The sequence below is a fragment of the Camelus dromedarius genome, chromosome 25 (genome assembly GCF_036321535.1).
Source record: "Camelus dromedarius isolate mCamDro1 chromosome 25, mCamDro1.pat, whole genome shotgun sequence".
Classification (NCBI taxonomy): Eukaryota; Metazoa; Chordata; class Mammalia; order Artiodactyla; family Camelidae; genus Camelus; species Camelus dromedarius.
Genome location: NC_087460.1, coordinates 5,088,567 through 5,113,855, shown reverse-complemented (window position 1 = coordinate 5,113,855; position 25,289 = coordinate 5,088,567). Strand labels below are relative to the sequence as shown.

General features: G+C 45.5%; 1 protein-coding gene across 1 annotated transcript in view; it reads left to right on the top strand.

Moving 5' to 3' along the window:
• The first annotated feature begins 3,267 nt into the window (after positions 1 to 3,267).
• The window catches only part of LPCAT3 (lysophosphatidylcholine acyltransferase 3), a 29,404-nt gene continuing 7,382 nt past the window's right edge, over positions 3,268 to 25,289 (top strand). Inside the window, exon 1 of the mRNA XM_010990822.3 lies at positions 3,268 to 3,501. Coding sequence (XP_010989124.1) covers positions 3,351 to 3,501 — 151 coding nt within the window. The 5' untranslated portion in view covers positions 3,268 to 3,350. The remainder of the gene's footprint in view (positions 3,502 to 25,289) is intronic.

The window sequence follows — 25,289 nt, the reverse complement described above, 5'->3', positions numbered from 1 at the left end:
AAGCTAAGTGTTGAGCAAGATGCAGGTTGGGGGGCTCCCTGCATCTCATACCAAGCCACACAGATCGCATGGCCTCTGTCAGATTACTATGTCCAGGGAAGAGAAAAACTGGGGAGCGAGTCATGCTGGCTCTACACTACACCTCCTTGGCCAGGAAATGCCACTTCATTTCTGCTTGGAGTCCATCGGCGGTAACTAGTCACGTGGTCCCAACCTTACTGCAAGGGAGTTGAGACGCTGTAAACCCACACAAGGATACTGCGTGAACTCTGACCAGATCCTTTCTCCACCAGAATGGAAGGGAGGGAAAGGAAAAAGAGGGCAGGAACTTCAGAGAAAGGGACGGAGTCTTAAGGTGGCAAGCCCTGCTGATAACAGAGGTCAAGGAGGCAGAGGAAAGGGAGAAGGAGACAGAGATACTGACATCGCTACAGAAGGAAAGAAAGGGCCAGGGAAAGCGGTACTGAGAGGAGAGGTTCACTAATGTGTTATGCTTATTTCTATACAGATGCTTCCATTCTGTTTTATGATTATCTTTCCATGTCTCTCTTCCCCCAGATGCACAGCTCCCTGTGGGCAGGTCCTGTCTGTTACCCATCTTTGCCTCAAGGGATCAGCACAGAAGCTGACTTAGTAAGCCCTCCTGGAATGCCCTTAATTATAAAGTATGAGGCCATAAATCTTAATTTCCTCCCACTCACCAGTTTACAAGTGGGGAAACATGCTGGGCTAGAGCAGTAGGAAGAATGTAGGGAATGTAGCTGGTCACACCCCTGAGGGGGAAGGCAAACAGGCACCTGTTAGGTCAACAGAGACACAGCCTCTTGCCATGGCCACCCTGCTCTTGGATATCAGAGGTGCCAGAAGGGGCAAATGTGTTACCTAATTGTATAAAACAAAAGGAAACTGACTTTCTCTATTTTTAAACAGAGTCCAGGTGACTGGATGCTTTTACAGATATATTTTACTTATTCAGCCAATCAGAGACTTTAAGGGTCTTAAATAACATCTAGCCAAACACTTCAACTAGACAAAACCTAGTAAAATTGAAGGTGTGCCCACCTTACAACTCATAACTCCCTTCCTGGTCACAGCCCTAGAAGGGCGTTTTCTACACTGAGAATCATGAACTAGTAAGTAGTGATATCAAGTTAGTGGATCTGGATCAGCAATTTCTTAAATGACTTAGAATAGAAATGATCAGAAAACACACATAGTTCAGTAGTGTGGAGTGTGGTATTTGGTGTGAGTGGTATACGTATTTGTTGCGTAGTGTATGAACATGTGTGTATTCAGGATAGCAATGTGTTTCCTACAGTAGATCCCAGTTAGTTAAAAAAAAGAAAGAAAGAAAGAAAAGGAAAACAGTTTGGAGTCACAGCCCTAGAGAAACTTTCACTGTTGCTTACAGGAGAATGACCACAGCAGCAATGTTTGTAATAGAAAAAAATACATAAATAGGAAATGATCCAAGTATTCCTCAACATGACCATGAAAAATTGTGGTATAATCATGCAGTGCAATGTTACATCACAGTTAAAACAACTACATTAGAGCTACCTGTAAAAACATGTATACATCTCAGTAAGGATATTGAGCAAACAAGTTGCAAAATGAAACTTTCACTGTAATACCATAAATAGAAAGTTTAAAAGCATGCAAAACTATGTTTTAATTGTTTCTGGATATATGCAGTGTGTAAAGTATAAAAATAGCCACGGGGTTGCTAAGTACCACAGTCAGCAAGGTGGCGACTTTGGGAAGGAGGGAAATGCCAGGAGGAAGGGATATACCAGGCTCCTCAGCTGTACATGTGATGTTTCTCAATCTGGGGTAAGTTATATTATTATTCTTGACTTTTCTGAATTTTTCTTAAATTTTGCTTCCCCAAAAGGGGTACAAAAGTGAAGTTTAACAGACTTGGAGTTTTTCGTTTTGTTTTGGTGGGGGGGAGGTAATTAGGTTTATTTATCTATTTTTAACGCAGGTATTGGGGATTGAACTCAGGACCCCATGGATGCTAAGCAGGCACCCTACCACTGAACTTACTCTCCCACCCAGACTTAGGTTTTAATTGTCTCTGCCACTTACTGGGAAAGGAACTTAGTGAATTCCTTAATTTCTCAAAGCCTCTGTGTCAGTAAGAGAAAATAAAGTATTGTTTTTATAATCAATTAACTGAAATAATATGGATATAAGTGCTGTATAAAGTGTGAAGTGCTATACAAGTATAAATTATAATTGTACAAAAATGCTCCATAAATTGCAGTTATTACTGGAAACTTAGTGGTCCTTTGTTTACATACTCTCATGGAACCTTGTTCCTTTCCTTCAGAGCACTTCCCTTCGCTTGCAATTACACCTTCATTAACGCTTTATATGACTATGCATCATCCCCACTCCATAGCTTTGGGCTCTGAGTCCAACACAGGCCCTGGCAAGTGCTACGTGCTCAACACATCTTTGTTAGTGTAATCAGAACGGTTACCTGTAGGAAGTAAGAATGGAAAGCAAGGTGGGAAGAAAGGACTTTTATTTTGTCTTCAATTTCTAATCCTCTTTGTACTTTCACCTTGAACCTGTATTACTTAGTGACAAACTAGTTTAATTTTTTATGAAAACAGTAAGAATTAAAGCGGCGTGTCTTCATTTCATTGCCTCTCAGGGGAAGGTAACGTTTTCATGTAGGACGATGCATGAAATAAAAGGAGCAGGCAAAGAGGGCTGGGGGCTCTGGGCGCTGGACTCTCCCCACCCTTTGGGAGGAAGGCGGCGTGTCTAACGGTTTAAGAACTGCCGGAGGCGCCGTTGGGGGGCGCCCGCGAGGCCGCACTGGAATTCCCGCCCTCCAGTTACATGCCCCAGTAACCCCGGCGCGCCGGCGACCGAGAGTAACCTCGGGTCGGGCGGCCGCCCCCCCGCCCCGACTCTCGCCTGCTCCGTCTCAGCCAATGGGGAGGCAGCGCACCAGCCGGCCGGACACTCCTCCCCTGAGCTATTAGAACTGAGTTGTACAGTCACCTCGCCGCCGGCTGCGGACTTTTCCAATCGCAGGTCTAGTTCCCGATTCCAGGCCCCGCCCCCGGCCTGCCCCGCACTCACTCTCGGCCCCAGTCACCTTTGCTTTACAAACGTTCAGCCCCGCCCCCTGCCTACCTTGCTGCGTGAGGCCCCGCCCCCTGACCCGGCCGACCAATGATCGGCTGGGCCTGGAGCCGCTGGGCGGGCCCGCAGCCAATGCGCACGCCGTGGGCGGGCTCCGGGCCGGAATTGGGGGTGAAGCTCCAACGTTGTGCCCACATTCGGGGCGCGCGGAGCTCAGGGGTCCCTGGGGGGCGCCCGCAGCTAAGATGGCGTCCGCAGCCGAGGGGGACGTGGGAGCCGAGGCGGAGCTGGCAGGGGTGCTGCGGTGGGGCTTCCCGGAGCTGAGCCTTAACAAGTTGTCGACATCCCTAGGCGCGTCAGAACAGGCGCTGCGGCTCATCATCTCCATCTTTCTAGGTAAGGACCCCCTGCGGAGTCCCGGGGGACGGGGACGTGACCTCCCCCTCTTCGCGGGGCCACCGTGAGGGCTTTGCGGGGTGTGGACCAGAATCCGAGAACACACCAGCCAGCTGTCGAGAGGAGGGCCAGTCTAGTCTCGGGTCTGGGGGCGCTTGTGCCCTCTGAACCTCTTCACCTCTTCACCTTTCTTTTTGACCCCTGCTGTACCCTTCGGGCCCCTCATTCGGCGCCACCGCCCTCTCATCTTGCCGTGCTGTACCCTGTGTCCCCACGACCTGTCCTTATTTGTCTCTCTCTTGAGTTCGACTCTCTGTCCATGTGTACTGCTGTCTGTTAATATCAGCCCTCAGACACGCGCGCTTCTTATTGGCAGGCACAGGCCCCCTAACTTAGATATTTCAGTCCTGTGGGCTCCCTCAGCCCCCATACTCCATTCTAACTAATTCTGAGTCTCTGTTTTGTGCATCGTCTGCTTATATTACACTTTGATCTCTGTCCCATTTCTAATATTTTCTTCTTGTACCATATTGCTTTTTTTCCCTTAACCACCTGTCATTTATCCTGGAATATCGTTTTAATACTGGGCTTGGGAAACAGAACTTGCAACTCCTTAAAAGCGATCCATGCTACCCCAAGCGTCTATTACTCACATGGTTCAAAGGATGTGGTGTAACTGAATTTATGTCATAACAACAGACTGTATTATATCTGGTTTATGGGCTTTTTTTTTTTTTTTTACTGCATCCTTCCTCCGTGGGTTTTTTTTAAATTAATTATTTTTTAAATTTTTTAACCAGTCATTTTTTGGGGGGGGAGGGAGGTAATTAGGTTTTTATTTAATTAATTTATTTTAATGGAGGGACTGGGGATTGAACCCAGGACCTCATGTATGCTAAGCCCTTGCTCTATCACTGAGCTATACCCTCCCCCTTTCCTCCATGGTTTTTAATACACGGAAGCATCATGGCACAATGAAGAAAAAAAGTGTGGACTTGGAACGTGAGCAAATCAGACCCAGCCCTGCTGCTGCCTACAAACTGTGAGACCCTGGATGAACCAGTTAAGCTCTCTGGGCCTCAATTTTCTTGTTTATGAAATGAAAACAGTAATGCCTACCTGATAGGACTGCTGTAAAGTCTTAAAGGAATTCAAAGGTCAAGAGCTGATATATAAATATTTGAGTAGGTGGAAGGTTTTATGAAGGTTATGGGACTTCCAGCTAGGAAATTAGGGGTGCGGAAGAATTAAGCCAACAGGGTGGGACGGTGCAGGGAGCGCTGCCATTAGCAGATCTGAACCACAGGAAATTTAAGATAAAGTTGGGCAGATGTGGAAAGCCTTAAATGCCAAAAAGAAAATTTGGAATTTATCCAACATCAGTAGAGACACTGACATGTAATATCACCTAAGGGTGTTTACCAGATCTAGATAATGAGAGAGACATGAATTCATATTTAAACAGCCTTGGATAATATTGTCATTTACAGTGCTACACATCAAACCAAGATAATCTTCCTTTTTCCGATACAGGTCACCTTTTCCCTCCCTTGTAAAACTGTAAAATTTTAGAGGTGGATGGGACCTTAGATTGTGTGATTTGCTTAGTGTCACCTAGAGCTAACCCACATTTATCAGTCCCTCAATCTAGAGTTCTTTGCATCACACCAACTTTGAACTTCCTACTTCCTCACCCTTGTTTCTGACCCAGTTATTTGTTGGAACTGCAATTGGCAGTTAAGAGTGTTTACATTTCGTTCATTAGAAAGCTCGCTGTTGATTTCTCAGCTATAAATTGAGAATGTAACACAAGTAGTAACAGATTATAAAGGGCAACCTGTTAAGTGGAGCTAGGGCTGGAATTAGGACTAGGAGCCTGTCCTTTTAGTGCTGGCATAATCAAATCCAGCCTGTGTGCTCCTGGTGGACTACAGCGCTGTTACTACGGGGCATACAGTTGTCTAGGAAATTGTTTTCTCCATCTCCTACCCCTCTGCCCTCATCCTCTCATTACCACCAATCATCACAGTTGTAAACATGGGTGTAATGAATGCATCTACTACACTTCTGAGCCCCCTTGCCCCTTCTACCATTCCCCGTGTCCTCCCTAACTCACACGTGCCGTTGCCTTCAGTGACTCATATCTCTTTTTTAGATCTACTTGGGGTTCATGTTGCCTCCAGTCAGGCATAGGTCTTCCATGTGGATATATAGGGTTGTATTTGATAGATTTAGGTTAAATATATGCATACAAACATAAATTGATATGCTTGACAAGAGCATGGAAGGAATGGTGCTTGTAAATATATCTCTCTTACAAAGGTATTAACACTTCTGTGTGTTGTAACCTAGAAACCGGTAGCCTTTAGGCAGTGGAGTTTCTGGTTCCTGGACCGCTCTCTTGGGGAACTTAAAGTCCTTGCTCGAAGTACCAAGAAGTCCAAAATGATTTCTGACTCACTTTCTACGAACGGGATTAATTGGGGTTAAAGCAGATACCCTGAGGGAAGAGTGAGGAATATCAGACATTCATATTTTAAAGGGATAATCTCATTACTGTTTTAGTTAGATAGTCTCATTACTATTTCCTTAGCATCTTGCTTTCCTTGAGTTCTGCATGCTGACCTTGGGGTGGGCTCCCCAGCATCAGCCTTCAAACCTTTTTAACTAGGGACCCATGGTAAGAAATGGGTTTTACATCATGGCCCAGTATACACATAGATGTATAATGGATTTGAAAGTGTTAGGAACTTGACTACAGGCAGTGTGTTTAGTTATTTTCCATTTTATTTGTTAGTATTATTTACAACCCTCTAAATTGATTTCATGTTCCATTAATGAGTTACGACAAGTAGTTTGAAAAATCCTGAGTTAGAGGCTGTAATTTTTAGTATTCAGTACTTCAAGGAAAGGGTAAGCTTATGAGGACTGCTGCATTGGAGTATTTTGAAGAGGCAGAGGACTCTGTTCAAGGTGTTTGTGTACAGTTGCCAGGGGTTTGTGGAAGATAAATTTTGCTGTGAGCTCTGGTGCTGGCAGGCGCTACTGGAAAGCCTCTCCCCTTCAACAACTTGCGTCTCGTTGCTCCCTAACATAATTGGTAACGTGAATTGTTCCAAATAAATGCAGTGAAATGTACCTACTGTAGGTGAGGCACTGTGCTTGACCCTGGAAGCGCAGAGGCCATGGTGCGGTATGAGTAATGGGGCCAGGCACTCGAAAGTATTATGTACAGTCTGTTAGTGGGCAGGGGATGGTGAGCTAAGGACCCTCATGACCACAATAACAGGCAGAAATCTAAGTGTCGTTAGAGAGTCCCAAAGCTTTATGAGGTTTAAAGATTGGACCTTTAATGAACTCTGAAAGCCGAATAAGGTTTCTGCAGACAGAGGCAGTGAGACAGGAGTAGCGTGAGCAGAGGCGCCGAGGCGGGACATGTGGTGACATGCTCCAGGAACAGGAAGTGGTCCGCTTGGAGTTCATGTTGCTGCAGGTAGACAGAAAGACTGGAAAAGTGCATTGTGGAGCCTTGAAAGCCAAGGCAAAGAATGTGTGCTTAGCTCAGTAGCTGATAGGGAAGTTGCAGGGACTGGCACTGGCCTGGGAGATAACACAGCGCAGGGTGATTAGACAGAGACACAGTCGGGAGGGAGGGAAACTAACAAGCGGAGCTATGATCTGCATCATGACTTGGGTGGCGGCCCTGAGAGAGGCATAGGGATCCCACGCGAGACGCTTTTGAAATTCCGTGGACACTTTCAGCTGCACAGCAGCTGGGCACCTCCCTCTCACTCTCTCCCCTCACCCCCGTCTCCAAGTCCTATCAGTACCACCTCCAAATTGTGCCTCCAATACATCCATCACTTCTCCATCACCGCCGCCACTTGCCATCTGTCACCAGAACCGCCCAAGTGGCCTCCACACAGTGTCTGATTTCCTCCTGCCCCTCCAGTCTGTTCTCCAAGAGCAGCCCGGGTGGTCCACCCTGTGTGGCTCCTGCTCAGACACCTCAGGGGCTTCCATCCACCGCTGGGGAACCCCTGCCTGCTGCTCCAGCCTCGTCTCAAGCAAGCTTCCAGCCTTGTAGCCACATGGCCTTCTCTCAGTTCCTCAAAAGAGGCAGCAAGCCCTTTCCTGCCTCGAGCCTTTGTACCTGCTGGCCCCACTGCCGACATCTGTCTTCACTCATTCCCCACCTGGCAGATCCCTTTCCATTTTCAGGTCTCGGTTCAAATTGTCACTGCCTCCGAGAGTTCTTTCCTGACTCTCATTTGAAATTACGTCCCCTGTTGTACTTTCTCAAACTGACTGAAGTTTCCTTCCAAGTTCGTATGCCAACATGTAACTATATATTTGTAGATGGGGGCAGAAATCATTAAGTTTTGTCCACCACAGTATACCCAGAGTTTAACACAGTACCTAGCTTATGGAAAAGTTCCTGTAAATATTTGTTAAGTAAGCGAAAGTATGAATGAATGACTTGGCAACTGATCACATGGAGGATAAAGAATGGCTTTAAAGAAAAAATTCAGTCCTGCTGCCTGGGTTGCTGGAAAGATGACTGTATCTTTCAGAGATGCCGAGAGGTCAAAAGGATGGTCAGATGTTCGGTGCCAGGTGATGATCTAGTTTTGGACTTGCTTTAGGTTCCAAGGGCATGTCCAGGTGTCCTGAGAGTTGTGAAGCCTAGTCTTGAGCTCAGGAGAGAAGTTGGACTAATAACAGTTTTAGGAGTCAATTTTGGCATCATAATTGAGTGAGGAGGGGGATGAAATGCCATGGAGAAGCTAACACAGAGAATACAGTGATGCTGCTTCCCCTTGCTGATAATGACAGTAGCTGGCATTTATTAAGTGCTCAACAATACCCCACCCAAGCCTGCCAACTACCCCTAAGATATTTACGGTACTGTTATCATCGCCCCTGTACTGATAGGAAACTGGAGCCTCCACTAATAATAACCTACCTAAGGTCACACCCATTCCTACCCAACTCTTGATTTCCTGCTCTTTACCACACTGGCACTGGGAGGAGCGTGCGGTGGTGGAAGAGAGAAATGCCCTTGGTATCCTTTGCTCTTTTCATTCTCCATGATTAAGCCAAGATGAAATCAGTGCATGAGATACCGCTCAGTGTCCAAAGCTGTTGCCGGCCAAGTGGAGCAGATGGCCATCCTGCCTCGTGTGAGCGTTCTCTTCCACTCTTGGCCACGACTGTGGCTTGGCTGTTAGACTCATCAAAAATTGCACTTGGGGATGAGGATCCATTCCTCAGAGGTTCAGAATTAGCATCACTGAGGTTAGCAACCTTTAAAATCAAAAGGAGGACTTGCAGTTTGGTTCCCTTTGGACCAAAGGCAGGTCTGGCCCTTCAGAACTAAATCCATCATTCACCACACAAAGCTTTCTTCAGGTAGCAAAGTAAAGAGACCAGTGCTAAGCTCGATGGGGATTAAGCAGCATTAACTAAACAAAGGGGACTTCTGACCGTAATGCAAAGCAGGGTCCAAAAATCCTACAACTATAAAACAAGTGGGTTGTCCTAAGTGACTTTCAAGGCCTCCTCCGATCCTAAAAGACTAGGTTTAAAGTCTACATTTTAGACTTTATCTTTATTCTAATTCATAGAATTCATAGACAGGTTTCATCATGACCTGAAGATTCTAGTTTGGGGATTTCTTTTAACTATATTTTTCCAACTACTTTTTATCTGCACTCCCAATATCTTACATTGCACAAAACTTCACGTTCTGAATGCCGGCATCACTTAAATATCAAATAGAAGCATTTCTTTGCAGAGGCATGTGTAAATGAGGGCCCATGTGATCATATACACAAGCTAATTTAACAAAAACCATTACACACCCACTGACATTGTCTGTCTGGGCACCCACTGGAGGTGTTCCGTCCAGCAGCCTTTTAAAAATGGGATGTGGTCTTCCAAAAGGAAATGGCATATCTGCTGGACCTTAAAGGGCATGGAGGAGTCTAGGCAGGTGGAGAGGAAAAGGGGAGCGTTCCAGCGGCAAAGAATAATGAGCATGTATGTGGAGGTCAGGAAAAGCGAGAACAATCTGGCCACAACGGTAGAGGCTCCATGAAGGAAAAGCAGACAAGAACCTGACAGAACTGTGGCGGGCGGGGTGTGGCGGAGTAAGCTGGTAGGTTGTGCGTTACTTCTAGGGACCTGCCGGCCTGGGCAAGTCTCTAAAATTAATGACAGTTAAATATGTACTGGCTCTTTCACCATAGACCAACTACTAAATTTCAGCCGTCCTTCCCCTCGTGTCCCCAAGGGCCAATTTTACTGAAGTATTGCGGTTGAGTTAAGCAGTGTATCGTAATAAATAATTTTTAAGTTCTATTTAATTCACAACAAGCCAAAGTATTTCGAAACAGAATGCAAAAGTTACCTGAATTTTTTTTTTAAATAATACAGCCATCAAAGAACTTTCCTATTAATGAGGAAGTGCCTCGCCAGGGCCCCGTCCAGGTGTGTCCCCTCCGCTCTGCTCTGGAAATGCCTGAGGAGCCTTGCTCCCTGCGAAGCTGGGAGCTCTAACTGAAACGAGCTGTGTAGAACGGTTGGCCAAGCCTGACGCAAGGTAGTTGTAAATAATTGTTCCCTCCCTTCCTTCAGTAGATATCCATCTCCTTCCCCTGCAGGGAGACTCCAGGTGTGGTCTGGACCAGCAGCATCAGCATCTCCGGGGAGCTTGTTACAAGTGCAGATTCTCAGGTCCACCCCAGACCAGCTGAAGGAGACCCTCTGAGGAGGGGGCCCAGTGATCTGTATTTTAACAAGCCCGCAGATTGTACCGATTAGCCTGACATTTGAGATTCACAGGTTTCGTGTGTGGCTTCAAGTACCTGTTTTGCAATACGTGATGTCCCGATAGTCCCTTAAACTTGTCGAAGTGTCATTGTATCCTCTGATCTTTGGAGCACACAAAATGTTCTCAGATTCTTGATGGCTTAGTTTATCCCATTTGCTAACATCTCTTGTTGTTCTGCATATGTTATTACTGCTGAGTCATATGATGAATATCATTATGATAATGACAATATTATATCATCATCTTTGTTATTATAACTCATCATTACCTACACCATCTGTTGTGACTTGTAGCTTTAACAAAAATTAAGAGCCCTCATTGCAGCTGCTGGGGGGAGCTGTTCCAAGCAAAGTGTCCTTATCAAGCAGAGAGCTGTAAGGTAGGGGTCTGTGCATGTGTGCTGGACATTTTCCCAGCAGTTGCCGGGTCAAGGGCAAGGAGATTTAGGACCCACTTGGAGATCTCTTGGGGAAGCAATTACCGCTTCCTAGAGACTTTAAAGCCTCTCTACAGTTTGTGTAGCCCAAAAGATGTTGTCCGCATCTGTATTTCTCCCTATTTTCAAAACGAGAAGGGGCAAGGGGGCGAGTAAGACCCTAAAAATAAGGTTAAGTAATTTCTGGATAAAAATTTCCTTTTGGCTTTAAAATGGACTGATTTTTAAATCTAAGTTCTTCCCTATTCAAGCAGTGGCTCTGAAGATAAGTGAGATTCATGAAACTCTGGACACCTTGAATGAAGGCTTCTACCTGAGAACCATGTTTACCATAGTTGTTAGTAATAGAGGCTTCTGATGGAAATGTCACTGCATTTGAATTATAGGGACAGTTTGTCAGAAAGCGGGTAGAAAGAAGTTCAGGCCAGAATGATCAGACCCAGGTTCTGTTCTTGACTCACATGAAGTCATCGAGTAGACTGTTTCAATGCCCCCACGCTAACCGCAGGCTAGTACCAAGTATTCGTGTTGCTAAGGTATTTACATAAGAAAAGTATACATGGTCATACTTGTTACATAAGATTATAGATGGTGAGATAGTAATTTTGCAGGCAATTTAAGAAAAATTAAAGGACTCGTGCACACATCGTATGCACATCTGAGGAGGACATGAGATCCCAGGGGGTTAAGGCTCTGATCGCTGTATATTTATATATGCTCTAGTGAGACGTGGCGTCCATGCAGACGTGTTGAATGGCTTATAGCTCTTGAGGTTTCCAGTTTCTGCTGTGATAGCAATTCTAAACTCAGATGGACTTGGACACCACTCCAGATTGCTGTCCATAAATATACAACTAAAGTTCACAAGCCAGCAAGCAGAGGCCAAACTGGAACTGTGCCCTTTAAGGCCCCTATGGGTGGTGTATGCCTCAGACAAAAGTGGGAAAGACTGATTACAGTTGGACTACAATATGCAAGGCCCTGACTAAAAACATGGAACCATAAGGGCTACTAGAAATCCCCATTCCTTAGTTAAAGGATAATGTGACTCCACTTTTTAATTCTTTAGTTCTTCTGAAAGAGTAGGAAACAAAAGCAAAAACATGAGAACTCCTATATAGTGTGCATTTACATTATTTATACCGAGAGCCAAACAGAGTAATTATGGGAACCCAGTCATCGTCTCACCAGAAGCTCCAAATTTCTTCTAATCTTACCCTCTTGTTTTATATTTTAAAGTATGTTTATTTTTATTACATTCTAAAATACATAATTTTTAATATTTTTGAAAAGTCTTCCCAGACTTTCAAGGAATATTGAGATGCTGATATAGAAAGATCATTTCCAGCGTGAATGGTTAGGGATAATGCGAACTTCATCAAAATTAAAAACTTTTGTGCATCAAAGGATACTATAAAGAAAGTGGAAAGAAAGAAAATATTTGTAAATCATATGTCTGGTAAGTGTCTAGTATCCAGAATATATCAAGAATTCTTGTAACTCAATGATAAAAAAATAATAATAACCCAGTTTTTTAAAATGGGCAAAGGATAATGAATAGACATTTGTCTAAAGGAGATACACAAATGGCCAATAAGCACATGGAAGGATGCTCAACATCATTAGTCATTAGGGAAATGCAAATCAAGACCATAATGCCATACCACTTCACCCACACTGGGATGGCTTTAATCCAAAAGAAAAAAAAAGGAACACATGTTGGTGTAGATGTGGAGAAATTGGAGCCTTCATGCATTGCTGGTAGGAATGTCAAATGATGCAGCCGCCGTGGAAAAACAACTTGGCAGTTTCTCAGAGTTAAACAGTGACAGCGTGACCCAGCAATTCCACTCTAAATTGTAGACTCAGAAGAATGGAACGCTTACGTTCACACAAAAGCTTGTACGCAGATGTTGATAGCATTATTATAATAGCCAAAAAGTGGACACAACCCGGTTGTCTGCCAACTGATAAATGGACAAACAAAAGGTTATACTCATACGATGGAATATTCAGCCATCAAAAGGAATGACGTACTGATGCTTCCTACAACGTGGATGAGCTTTGAAAACATGGTGCTAAGTAAAAGAAGCCCAACACAAACAGCCCCACATGGTATGATTCCATTTGTATGAATTGCCCGGAATAAGCAGATCCATAAAGACAGAAAGTAGGTGGGTGTTTGCCAGGGAATGAGAGGAGGGTGGAATTGGGAGTGACTGCTGAGAGGTGTGGGGTTTCTTGTTAGGGTAATGGAAGTATTCCGGCATTAGACAGTGAGGACAGTTGTACGACATAGTGAATATACTAAAAAAACCACTGAATGGCACACTTAAAGAGTAAAGAGTGACTGTGTGTGATCGCAAAGGTAGAGAAAGAAAACCCAACAAATAATTACACCCATTCCGATTCATTAGGACAATTAGGCGGTGTGAAGCTGTCGTCTTTCCTCCTGTTAGCATCTCAGCTGGCCAAGAGAGTTTATTGTTTCCCTGGCTGAAATACTTGCTGAGAAAAAGAAGCCTCACCTACCCTTGTTTGTATTTACAAAGCCTAGATCTGGCAACTCTAACACAGGAGAGAAATTACCGTAGGCGTTTGTGAGGGTTGGAGAAAGAGCAGCTAATTAGCCACTTGGCGGCGTGACTGGGCACCCTTACGCCAGATTAAGTCACAACAGGGGTGAAGAACCATCTTTCTATCAAAAACCAGGGCCATAAATTAAAAGGCAGGGAAAAAAGCCTAGGTTACTAGTTAGACGTCTTTGAGAGAGAACCGTAAAGTGTGAAATCCAAAAGGAAGAGGGCTTCCACGACACGCGTCAGCAGCCTCACTCCACACCCTCAACTAGGGGTGACAGTGTATCCCGGAGTCCAGACCGACCAACAGGCTTACTGCTCCTTCTCTTCAAAATTTGCTTCCCAGCACTGACATCCCTCCCAGCAGCAATCCTGTCCTTAGACTCACCCCTCCCAGGCCTGAGGCAGCCGCTGAGAGCCAGGAGCCCGCTGCTGCCAAACGCCTTCACCCCAAACCCCCACCAGAACTTCTTTAGGGAATATGCCTGTTATTTGGAAGATCTTGGATGAAGAATTCTGGGCATAGCAGAATTTTCTGGCCTATGCCAATTTTCTTTTGGTGGTTGATTTGTTTTTTTAATAGTCCAGGATTTGTGCAACCTGAAGCTTCTGTAATCTTGGTGACCTTCTTTAAGAAAAAGAATTCAGAAATATCTTACCAGTTTTGCAGAAATACACAAACACGTGAACACGTTGCTAGCTCTCACCTCCACCCCACCCCACTCCCTGAGGCCTCAAACTGAAGCCTGATTAGCTTCCTGGCAAAGCGGCTGCTTCCTGGGAGTGCAACTCGGTACAACTCAGACCTTTGTTTTTGAAACTTGCTATGAGCTCAATTTAGTTAAATCGGATTGAGGTGGGCAGAGGTCAAAATTTCCCACCCCTAGGTTAGAGGCTTGAGCCTGAGATTTTATATCTGAAAGCCAATTCAAAGAATATTCAAATTTTAAGAAGTTAGGTATAGATATGCTTATATAAAACATTTGCCCATATGTAAATATTTTTAAGTGGCCTCAAGGGAGTACATGTATGATGCTTTTAAAGATATTTTCTCTTTTAATCTGCACGATGGCTAGTATTTTCCCTGTCGACTGAAAGAAAAATGCTCAACCTAAAAGCTGCGAGCTAGGTTTTATTTGAAGACCTTACTGAACTATAGCCTGGGAGACAGCCTCTCCGATAGCGCTGAGGAACTGCTCCGAAGAGGTTAAGGGAGGAGCCAGGATACATACAAATTTTCTGCCGGGAAAAAACATGCCGTCTAACGTCAAAAGATAATCACGCAGAGCAGACATCTCAAGTTAATGATCTGAGTGCTTTACTAAGGATGGGAAGACGTAGGAATCTGGGCTCATTGCGGCTGTTCCTCAGACACACATCTTAACCATCTACAGCCAGTGTCAGAAGCACAGAATCCTCGCAGTTTCTCTGCATCCTCAGTTCCCCTCTGGGTGCGCTGTTGGTGGGCGGCTGAAGTAGCTGATGGCTCGATCCTTGTGGAACTGGAATGGGGGGGGGGCAACATTCTTTTCTTTACATCTCTATTTTGAAGATGGAGAAGGTGACCAGAGAATCTAAGTGATTGTTCAAGTGGCAGAGCTGAATTTCTGAATTAGGTTAGTCTTGATAAGTGAGTCCAGGGACATTCTAGCTAGAATCAGATCTTTTGGCTACAAGATGCCACCATGCAGTTTACTAACTTACAGAGAATTTCAATGTGATAAAATGCACTGAATGTAGGCAACAGGGGTGCCATTTATCTTTGCTAATAAAGGCGTTTTGGTGTCTTAAAGTGCCTCAAAGTCAGTCAGCACATCTGTTGTCCCTGTTCCACTGAAAGGAAGACATGCTAACCAACAGCCTCTTTCAGCTTTAACGTTCTTTCAGCCTATACAGTTTTGTAGCATACTTTTTGGTGAAAAAAATTAAAGTAACAAAATAACTATGTGATCATTTGAACAACCTGTAGTAGTAGGGAAAAATACTGTCATCCAGATGTTCACACACAAGGACGATGTTCCTAACGTCCCTTTTGCCATCTGATCAGGCTTGAACTACTCAGTGCTGGCCATTGACAGATGACTGACTCATTCCTGGGTTCAAAAGCCAATGAGCACCTGTGTCTCCTTCCTGTCGTGTGACAAAGAGGGGACTGGTGGCTTCAGACTCAGCCTGCTGTTGCTTCATAACTTTTCCACTTTCACAGCAAGTCCCACCAGTTTGCCAGCATATGTGTCATTGGCACTAAGCTTAAGGCCTTTGCTTATTAATCACTAAGAGCACTTGGCTTAAATGGAGCAATTAAAGACTTAGTTTTGGTGGGACTTCAGGGCAGTTCAGCCTTAGGTTGTTCGGTTGGGTTAAGTGACTAGAAAACTAGTATTTTTTTAACCTTTCTTTCTCATAAGTATTAGCCATTTACTAGTTTACCCTTAAAATGTCCCCTCTGTTCTTCATTTATTCCCAGGACATTTTGATCACTTGTCCCAGTCTCCCTGAATCCTGTGCTAATCCTGTTGTCAAAATACTTGAGATACTCAGCTGGAGGCAACTTTCAGAAATGAACTGCCATACTCTTACTGCACAGTATGAGGGTAGGGGCGGGGCGTCCCCAAGAATTGATTAAGAAAGAAAGTGCAGGAGAGCACCTAAACTTAACGTTAAAATGAAGTTTTTAATGTTTTTAGACAGGAAGAGAAGCAGACACAAACGTAGGTATGCGTGTGTCCATGAGCAGGTGCTTGAGTGTAGACTGTAACTGAGAAATCAGAGGGTAATCCAGCTGCGGCTTTGAAAGCACACAGCTAGTTATCAGCGGTTCCCTCGTGGGTCGCTGCCAGGTGCCAAGGCACGTGGCAAGAATATCAGTGCGGAAATCAAGTGATGTGGATTCTCATTTGAGCTGTGCTCTGTGAAGCTGAGGCGGGCCAGTTACCCCCTGTGGGCTTTAGTTTCTTATCTGTCTAATGAAGGGTTTGGAGGCAGTGTTTCTAGGAGCTCTTCAGTTCGAAGAATGTATATCCTGTGAGTAACCGTTCCGCACATGACTTAGACTGAGCACACAGGGTTGCCTGGGTGTGGAGGGTGGGCTGGCACCTTGCCCAGACTGTTGACAAGGCTTAATCTAGTGAACAGAAATGGAGGACTGGTTCTGAACAAACTCCAAAGGTGAGCTTCATCCCCATGTGAGTGCCCATAATCTCCCAGCGCCCTTCCAGCTGGCAGGGTGGTCAGAACTAAGTGCAGAGCACTGAGTGCATCATCAGTTACCCGCCACTTTAAAGAAACAGCATCCAGGAGGGCTCCACTCTCCTTCCTGTTTCTGTTCGTCTTCTTTTTCCCCGTGTAGTTCCTTAGCACAAGGCATTTCCACTTTGGTGAGACAGTAGGAAAAAAGTTGCATGCCTGAGCTTCCCAGTAGAAATAATAATGATAAAATTGTGACGTGAAAATATTTGACAAAAAAAAATAAGCTACAAATAAGCCACGTTCAAAAACAGTCCTGTTTTACATTTTAGTCTGCGGTTCTTGGGGAAATTGAACTGAAATTTGACCCTGAGTGTGGCCTTCCTGTTGCCCAAAGCAAAATATCCATTATCCATGGTAATGTTTCATAGTCTAAAAAAATTTCAACCTCCAGATGATCGAAGGATGAAACTGAGGTTTTTCCAACCATCTCTTTTCACTAAAAATTCCAGAGTCGTCATAATCTTGTCAGTAAACCATCCCAAAGAACAGTGACAGACATAGCTCTTTTTTTTTTTCCTCTGCCGCCATCACTTTATCTCCAGCTGTAAGCATGAACTTTGAGTTTGAGGTGCATTTCAGTCACTTTACTCTAAGAAGCCCATTGGCCGTCTGCACCAGGTCTCGCAAGAGGTGAGGGTGAGTTCAGGGAGGTGGCCTGGGCTATGGGTTTGTTACCACGATGCCGAAGGCCAAGGAGAAAGTGGGTAGACAGGGAATAGAGGTGATGAGTTAGGCCACAATTCTAGGAGATTGACGGCAAAAGGGGTAAGCAGACCTGAGCGGCAGAACAGGGAACAGGGGGCAGGGTCCAACAGGATGGGACTGAGTCTGCGCACGCTGGAAAGCAGAGCAAGGAATGGGCTGAGTGACTCCGTCGTGGGTTGGAATCCAGCTTCAGCAATTACTAGCAGTCAGCACAGGTTAGATAACTGCTTTGATTTGTTTGATATCATTGCATCCATGAAATGAAGACAATAAATTATTTACCTCACCTTGTTGCTCTGAGGACTCAGTGGGTAAATTTAGCGTAACTCAGGGCATGACCTGGTGAGTGTGTGATAAAGGAAAGGGTGGTTGCTGGTACTGATGGTGATAACGTGTGTTATTACTGAGAAGGAGAGAATAAGGAAGTGGCAAGAGAGATCATAGAGGAAGTTCCCAAATAAGCCTGCTATGGCTAGAATTCAGGGGATTGGGACCAAAGGGAAGGCGGGGATGGACGTCTAGGGAGAAGGGAGGGACATCTTCCTCTGAGTCTGGAGAGAGGGATGGAGGCATGGACTTCAGGCAGAGCTTCCTAAGGTTTCTGTGGACCACTCCCTGAAGGCCGTGACGATGAACAAATGTCTGCTCTCCAGGGCTTGGGACCCCCGCCTAAAGCAGCTCCAGAAGACAGCAACGCCGTTGAAGTCTCGGGTTGTATCTTTCAAATACAGGGCAACTTTGCATTCGATTTGGTAGAATCTCTTTGTCTGAACGCAGTTAAGTGACTTACCGGTGAAAGGACTTGAGAATTTTTCCTGCAGAACGGCTAAGAAGGGGGTGCGTCTTGCTGGCCTCCGGCCCCTGGGTCGCTCACGCTTAGGGAGACACGTGAGTTGGCAGCGATGTTTCATATCAGAGCTCGGAGCTGCCCGCCCTGCTCCTGCATAAGCCCAACTTCTAAAGGAAGAGGCCTGTCGCATAGCTGAGGGACTGCCGCTTGTTTCCCATCACCTTTCCAAAGAGAATCCCCGCTGGGTGGTTGGTCCCCCCGCTCCACCCCCGGTCTCATTCTGCTCCTCCCACGTGATGGTCCTTCCCGAGCGAAGCCCCGCGTCACCCTTCCCACCGAGGAGACCGAGGTGCTTTCCCTGAGCTTGCTCATCTGCCATCCATGTCCCTCTGTCAGCCTCCCTGCCTTGTCCTCCAGGCTCCGGGAAGAGCCAGGGCCCCCCTTCTCAGCTCATCCCCCTTCCAGGGGCACAGATGCGGTCCCTTCCCGCTGTCTGCCTTCTTCCATAAACGCCTAGGGAGAGAACGTCTCCATCTTAAAAATACTTCCCTTCACTCCGTGGCCACGCTCTCTGGCCGAAGTCTTTTACCGGCAAATGTCTTGAACTTGGGGCCTCCGTGTGCAGCCTTCATTTCCTCTTTATCCGCCCACTCCCTTCTCAGCTCGCCATGGCCCTGGTCCTGCACTGCTTCAGAGCTTCTGACTGTTTCATGGTGCACGTCTTCCTCGCCTCCTTAGGCTCCGTAACCGCTGATGCTGTTAAACTCCTCCTCCTCCAGTGGTCATCTTCCTTTCTCACCTGCGTACTCTCCTGATCCACCTCCTTGTTTTTGTTTTATCTCCAGTTCTTTTGCCTGCACTCCATTAAGTGCAGGCATTTTCCCAGACGGCCCTGGGCCTTCCTTTGTGGTCTCTCCCTATGAACACTTACCCTTTTTTCCTGGCTCCAGCTGTCACCAGCAGAGCCAGCTCTCTGCTCCAATCTGTGTGCCTCTGTCAGCGCCACCACCTTCTGACATGGAACCTTGAGGTCACTGGTCGTCACATAGGGGCACGTGTACCCCAGAGGAACCCAGAGACTTTCCAGGGGGTACACAGGCGGGGGTGAGGGAATCCATTTCCAGATTTTCAGCTTCCATATGCATCCTTTTCTAAAACTGATACACTTCTGACTGTCTGCTCTGAGGGTTCTCCCACCGTCACCCTGCACCAGCCTTAAAGGACAACGGCCTGGTGGGTGGTAAACATTTCACAGGAGCCACTAACGTAAAGCAAAGAGGAGCCCCTTATGTTATCCAGGGGATAGACTCGTGGCAAACCTCTGCCTTACGTCCATCTTAGAGAAGAATTCAGGAGCGAGATGGTTGTCAAGAGAGGGAGGTACTAGCACATTTATTTGAATTAAAAAATAAAGTTAGAACTCTTCTGACGGAGCGTAAGTCTAGCCGAGCTGATTGGTTCGCCATTTGGATTACGTGGCAGACATTGTCCACAGGTACTTAAAGTGCATACTCGATATACATTTAAAAAACAGGCATCATTTGCTGTTGTTTAAACGTACGAATGTTAAATAGCAACTCCCAGACATGAGAGGGGGTGTATAGTTTTCAGAATTCCTTCAGGGGCTATTCCAGCAAAAAGTTTGAAGACCACTGCAGCAACTTAACCATCTTTAATTTGTCCTTTTCCGTCATCCCCCACAGCCAATCAATCCTATTGATGTGTTTTCCTAGTATATCCATTTCAGGCTCTGCCTGGTTGTCCAAACCTTCCCATCCCTTTTGTTACGCTGTTCCTCCCCTCTTGCAGCAGCCGGGTCTCCTGAAGTGACTGTCCGTGCTGTCTCCTACCTCTGTGTCTTTGGTACGGAACGCCCCTCCCTTGGAATGCCCTTTTCTCATTTCTTCTCTGTCTGTCCCGACTGCTCTGTTCATCGCTGATCTCTCTCTTCTCTCTGCAGCATGGGCGAGTCCGTGCAGTTAGCATTTATAAAGCGGCATTGCTTGGTATTCTTTTCCGTCGGTCTAAAAAGCTCCTCCGGAGTTGAAACGCCTTTCTCACGGCTCAACCATATACCCCTTTTTGCCTAATGCATTGCTGACCACATAATGGATGCTCAATAAATATTTTATTGACTGCCTGGAATATAGAGTATGTGTTCATTCAGTCTTTTATTTTTTTTTCTTCCATTCAACAAACATTTTTGAGACCTTTTTTGTACCAGGAACTGTATGAGGCACTGTGGTACAGCAGGAGGAAAAACAGACAACAATCCTTGCCTTCAAAGACTGATAAATAAGTAGACTCTATAGTATGTGAAAGAGTCATAAGTACTGAAAAGAAAATAGAAAAATGAAGCAGGCGAGGAGGAGAGAACGTGTGTGTTGGCAGCAGATAGGGCGGGGTAGGTGTGTGCAGGTTTAGATAGGATGGTCAGAAAAGGTGACATTTTAGTAAAACCTTGAAGTGCTGCAGGGACTTGAGCTTATCTGTGAAAAGGCATTTCAGGCAAGGAAGCTATTAATGTGAAGGCTCTAAGATTGCACCTGCTGGACATTCCAGGAAGAGAGTCCGAGAGTAAGAGAGGGGTCAGAGAGAGGTTGGGGGGCAGGGAACAGATGGGTTCTGGTCGGTTCTGGTTGGACTTTGGCTTTTGCTGAGAGAGACTGAAGGCCTAGGGGGCAGATGGCCAGGAGGCAACTGTAACCACGCAGGCCAGAGATGGTGCTGACCGGGACCCGGGGAGAAGTTCTCCACACACACATTCACACAAAGCCAGCGGGAGCTGGTTGAGTGGGTCTTACCTGAGAAATTCTGGTTAAAGTGGGTATCAGGGCTTCTGAATCTGATCTTCATTCCATGTGACGATCAGATGACTAAGGGATTTCCTTCCCATCTTCATTTTGAAAGAAGAGTCATAGCATATTTATTTTATGAGGATACTGTTTACAGCTTGCCAAGAGCACTGTCTCTAAAATGCAACGTACCATTTAGTTAAGGCACCAGATAGCTGGAGGAAGAGGGAGTCTGGAGTTAAGGCAGAGCTCAGTTTGAATCTCTGTGACACTGCTGTCACCTCAGGCTGGTTGATGAGTTAACCTTTTTGGTCCTCAGTTTCATCAGTAAAATGAGCATCTCGGTGAGGGTTCATATAGTAAGCCTGGTACATATTAGATGCTCAGTAAATGCGAGCTGCTTCAGCTCTGCTTTAACAGAGAGGCGCCCAGCGATCTCATCCAGTCACACGGCTTTAAACACCATCTGTTTGCTGGTGTCTCCCAAACTTTCATCTCTCGCCCAGGCCTCTCCCCTCAACTACACACTCGTGTACCACGTGGAGTCAGTGTAAGTCCCAGACTGAACTGTGGGCACGCCTCCCTCCCTAAGCCTACCCGCCCCCTTCAGCTTCCCCATTTCAGCAAACAGCAACTCACCCTTCTGCTCACTCAGGACAGAAGCCCTGCAACCTTCCCATCAACCCTGACCCCCTCCCGAGCCCCTCCCCTGCCCCTCACCCCAGTCAGTCAGCAAACCCTATCCTGCCTTTCAGTTGGTAGAGGGGTGGTTGGAGCAGGTACTCCACACAAGGGGACTGGCACAAGCCAAAGTCTAGAGATGAAAGACAGAAGACCTGTTTGAGCAAAAACTAGCACATCAGTTAGCTGAAGCAGGGAAACGGAGGCGCTACCTGAAAATGCAGTTGAGAAGACAGACCCTGAATCTTAGGCTTGGGAATTGGTGCTCTATTGAGTAGTCCGTTGGAGTCATCGATGGCTGCAGAGCAGAAGCTGAAGGAAGAGCAGTCTGGTGGAGGACTGCTCGGAGTGAGGCTGCAGGCAGAGGTGAGGTCGGAGGTCATGGCAAGTGTTTAAGGGTGAGTGCTTGCAGGCCTTCACTGCCAGCGTAGCACAGGAAATGAAGGGGCGGTGTGATGGTGTGAAGGAGGCCTCAACGGGATTTGGTGATTAGATACAGGGAACCAAGGAGAGGGAGGAGGCGAAGACAGCTTCCAGCCCTTGACTGCAGTTGTGTGACCCGGAGAACGGTAACACCATTAATAACAGAAGCAGCCAAGAGAAGGCCGATTTGGGGGGAAAGTCATGTTTTAGGTACACAGAGTTTGAGACAGTATAAGATGTCAAACTAAAAATGCCCAGCCAGGAAGCAGGAAATGTGGAACTGAAACTCGAGAAGTTGGGGCTAAAGATGTGGATTTGTCTTTGGCATAAAGATATTAAGTGACAGGAGAGTAGGTGGAGTTTCCAAAGAGGCAGTGTAGCAAGACTGCCTGGAGGTCAGAGACAAAGAGAGGTTGGTGCGATCTATTCAGATTATAGTCGCCACCCTCTATGAAGTCAAAGCTGAAAGCAAGCACAGAAAATGAGAGTAAACATTTAGGAACTTTGGTAGCAATTGGATAATGCCACATCATCCGATCCCAGTGACTTTGAATTTTACAAAAGTATTGGTCCACAACAGATGGGGAATTTTCAAAACTGGTCTACACCACTGACCGAGAAGTGCTGGTCAGAGGATAAAAGAGCGAAGAGGTCCATTCCTAGGTATTGAAAATGCGTGTCCACACAAACAGTTATACAGGAATGTTCATAGCAGCCTTATTCTTGATACCCAAAAAATGGAAACAACCCAAAAGTCCATCAACTGACGACTGGATAAACAAATTATGGTCTATCCAAACAAAGGAATATTATCCAGCCATGAAAAATAATGAAGTACTGATACTGCTCCACCATAATGAACCTTGAAAATATTATGCTGAGTGACACAAAAGGCCACATCTAGGATGACTCCATTCATATGCAATACCCAGAAGAGGCAAATCTGTAGAGACAGAAAGTGTCTTGGTGGTGACCAGGCCTGGAGAGTGACTGCTAACAAGGATGGGATTTCTTTTGGGGGGAATGAAGACGTGCTGGAATTAGAGGATGGGGACGGTTGCACAATCGTGTAAATATACTGAAAACCACTGCATTCTTCACTTTGAATTGATAGTATGTGAATTACATCTCAATGGGGAAAAAAAAAAACCAGGGAAACTGTATATCTCAAAACCAACAAAAAAGAAGCTTTCCCCCCAAAAAAGAAAAGAAAACACAGTGGGGCAGTTGAGGAAAGCAGGGAGGAAGAAAAGGCTGTTGGATTGGAGCGTTTTAACCAGGAAGATTGAACCAAAGCATCATTTCGTGCCAGCGGTTCTCACAGTGAAGCCCGTGAACTCCTAGGGGTCCCTGAGAACCTTGAAGTTATTTTCAGAATAAAACTAAGATGTTATGTGCTTTTGTCACTGTGTTGACATTTGCACGGATGGTGCAAAATCAGCGGCGAGTAGAGCTGCTGGCCCCTTAGCACAAGCCAGGGCAGGGGCACCAGACTGAGCCAGCACACACACACACACACAGTCAGAAAAGGGCAGGTCCACTTCAGAATGTCCTGGATGAGCATCAGTATTACTATTTTATTAACTTTCAATGCTGAGTACACGTATTTTTAACATTCTGTTTGAAGAAATGATGCACGTGCCTCAAGCATCCTCTGTGTCCAAAGTGGGGGTGTCTGGGGCAAAGCGCCTGCGCGCTGGCTGGAGCTGCACGTTGAATTGCAGCTCCTTTTTTCACGGAACAGAATGACTGACAGGCAAACTGTGGTTACTTAGACTCGGGCATTTGGCAGATAGTTTCTTGAAAATGTACAAGGTGAGCCTGTCACTTCAAGGAAAGCAGTCAGTGCTCAATTTAGAGCTTTCAAGTGAAAAAGAATTTTGGAAAAACCTGTATCCGCTACCTTGAGCTTAACAACTTCCCTGTGTACAAAGACTTCCCTGATGGAAATCAATGGTGACATTAAGGACTGTGATTTTTTTTGTTTATATATTCTAATGATGTGTCAATATTTGGAAGATTTGCCTAACTCAGCGAATCAATATTTTTCATGTGACCAATGCACGATGTTACGAAAACCACACCTGTGGAAGACTCATTCACAGCACACTAGACGAATGAGTTTTAACGTAACGGTGTGAAAAGCTCATTGGTACAGTTTGGATCCCACATACACCTAACCTTTAAGAAACTACTTGCTGAGTTTGGTATATTATCAAATAATATCCAGAGTTATCTGTGAAGGCTATTAAGATTCTCTTTCCAACTGTATAATCTGTGTGAAGCCAGATTTTCTTCCTATAATTTAGCCAAAATAACATATTACAACAGACTAAATGCAGAGGCATATTTGAGAATCCAGCCATCTTCTATTTAGCCAAAGGGCCAGAAATGTGTAAAAATGTAAAACAGTGCCATTCTTTTCATTAAGTGGTTTTCTTTTTATTTAAATGGTTTGTTTTGGAAAATATAGTTGTTTCCTTTCAAAGTTTGTTATTTACATTAACATGTAATAGGTTTATTTTTATTTTAACGAATTCATAATTTTAAAAATCTGATGTTCTTAATTTTATTTTCTTATACAGTAGATACTGATGGACAGTATCCACCTTAACAAAAGGTGTTTGAGGTCCTCAGTTTTTAAGGGTGTAAAATGGTGCTGAGACCAAAAAGTTTGAAAACCGCTGCTGAATGCGAAGGATGTTCCGTCAGCTCTCGGGGCGGTGTAGGATGTGGTTTTCTTTCGGTAAGACTGGTGTCAGTACCTGGCTAAGCCAGCACATAGCAGCTCTGCCTAGTTCCATCTTCTCCCTCACACCTGCCAAAACATGCTCTATTTTTTCATCAGGGTCACAGGGACACTGATCTAACAGGCTTGGATCATATTCCCGCAGAGCCCAGAAATAGCAATTCTGGATGAGAGGCCAAGAAACTCACCAGACTTTCATGAAAAGAGCCCATGTCTCCTTCTTCAAACGAAACTTGAGAACCTTTAGGGTTAACGAGTAATCTTACAACTACTGCAGCGCAGAGAAAGTGCCACCAGCAGTCTAGCTTGTGATGGATCCGAGTTTCTGACTCAGGTGGCCCTCAGACCTGAGTAAACGTCCAGCGACAGACTTGTCAGCTTTATGTCTTGACCACCTGAACCCCTGATGGGACCAAGTCCAGTCTGCTTTAAGGTTGCAGCATTGTGGGTGCCCTCCTGTCTGCTCTTGAAATGCTCCTGTTCTAATCGGGGATTCCCAGGTTTAGGGATGCAGGTCAGGTCATCACCCTTCATCTGCCAATAAGT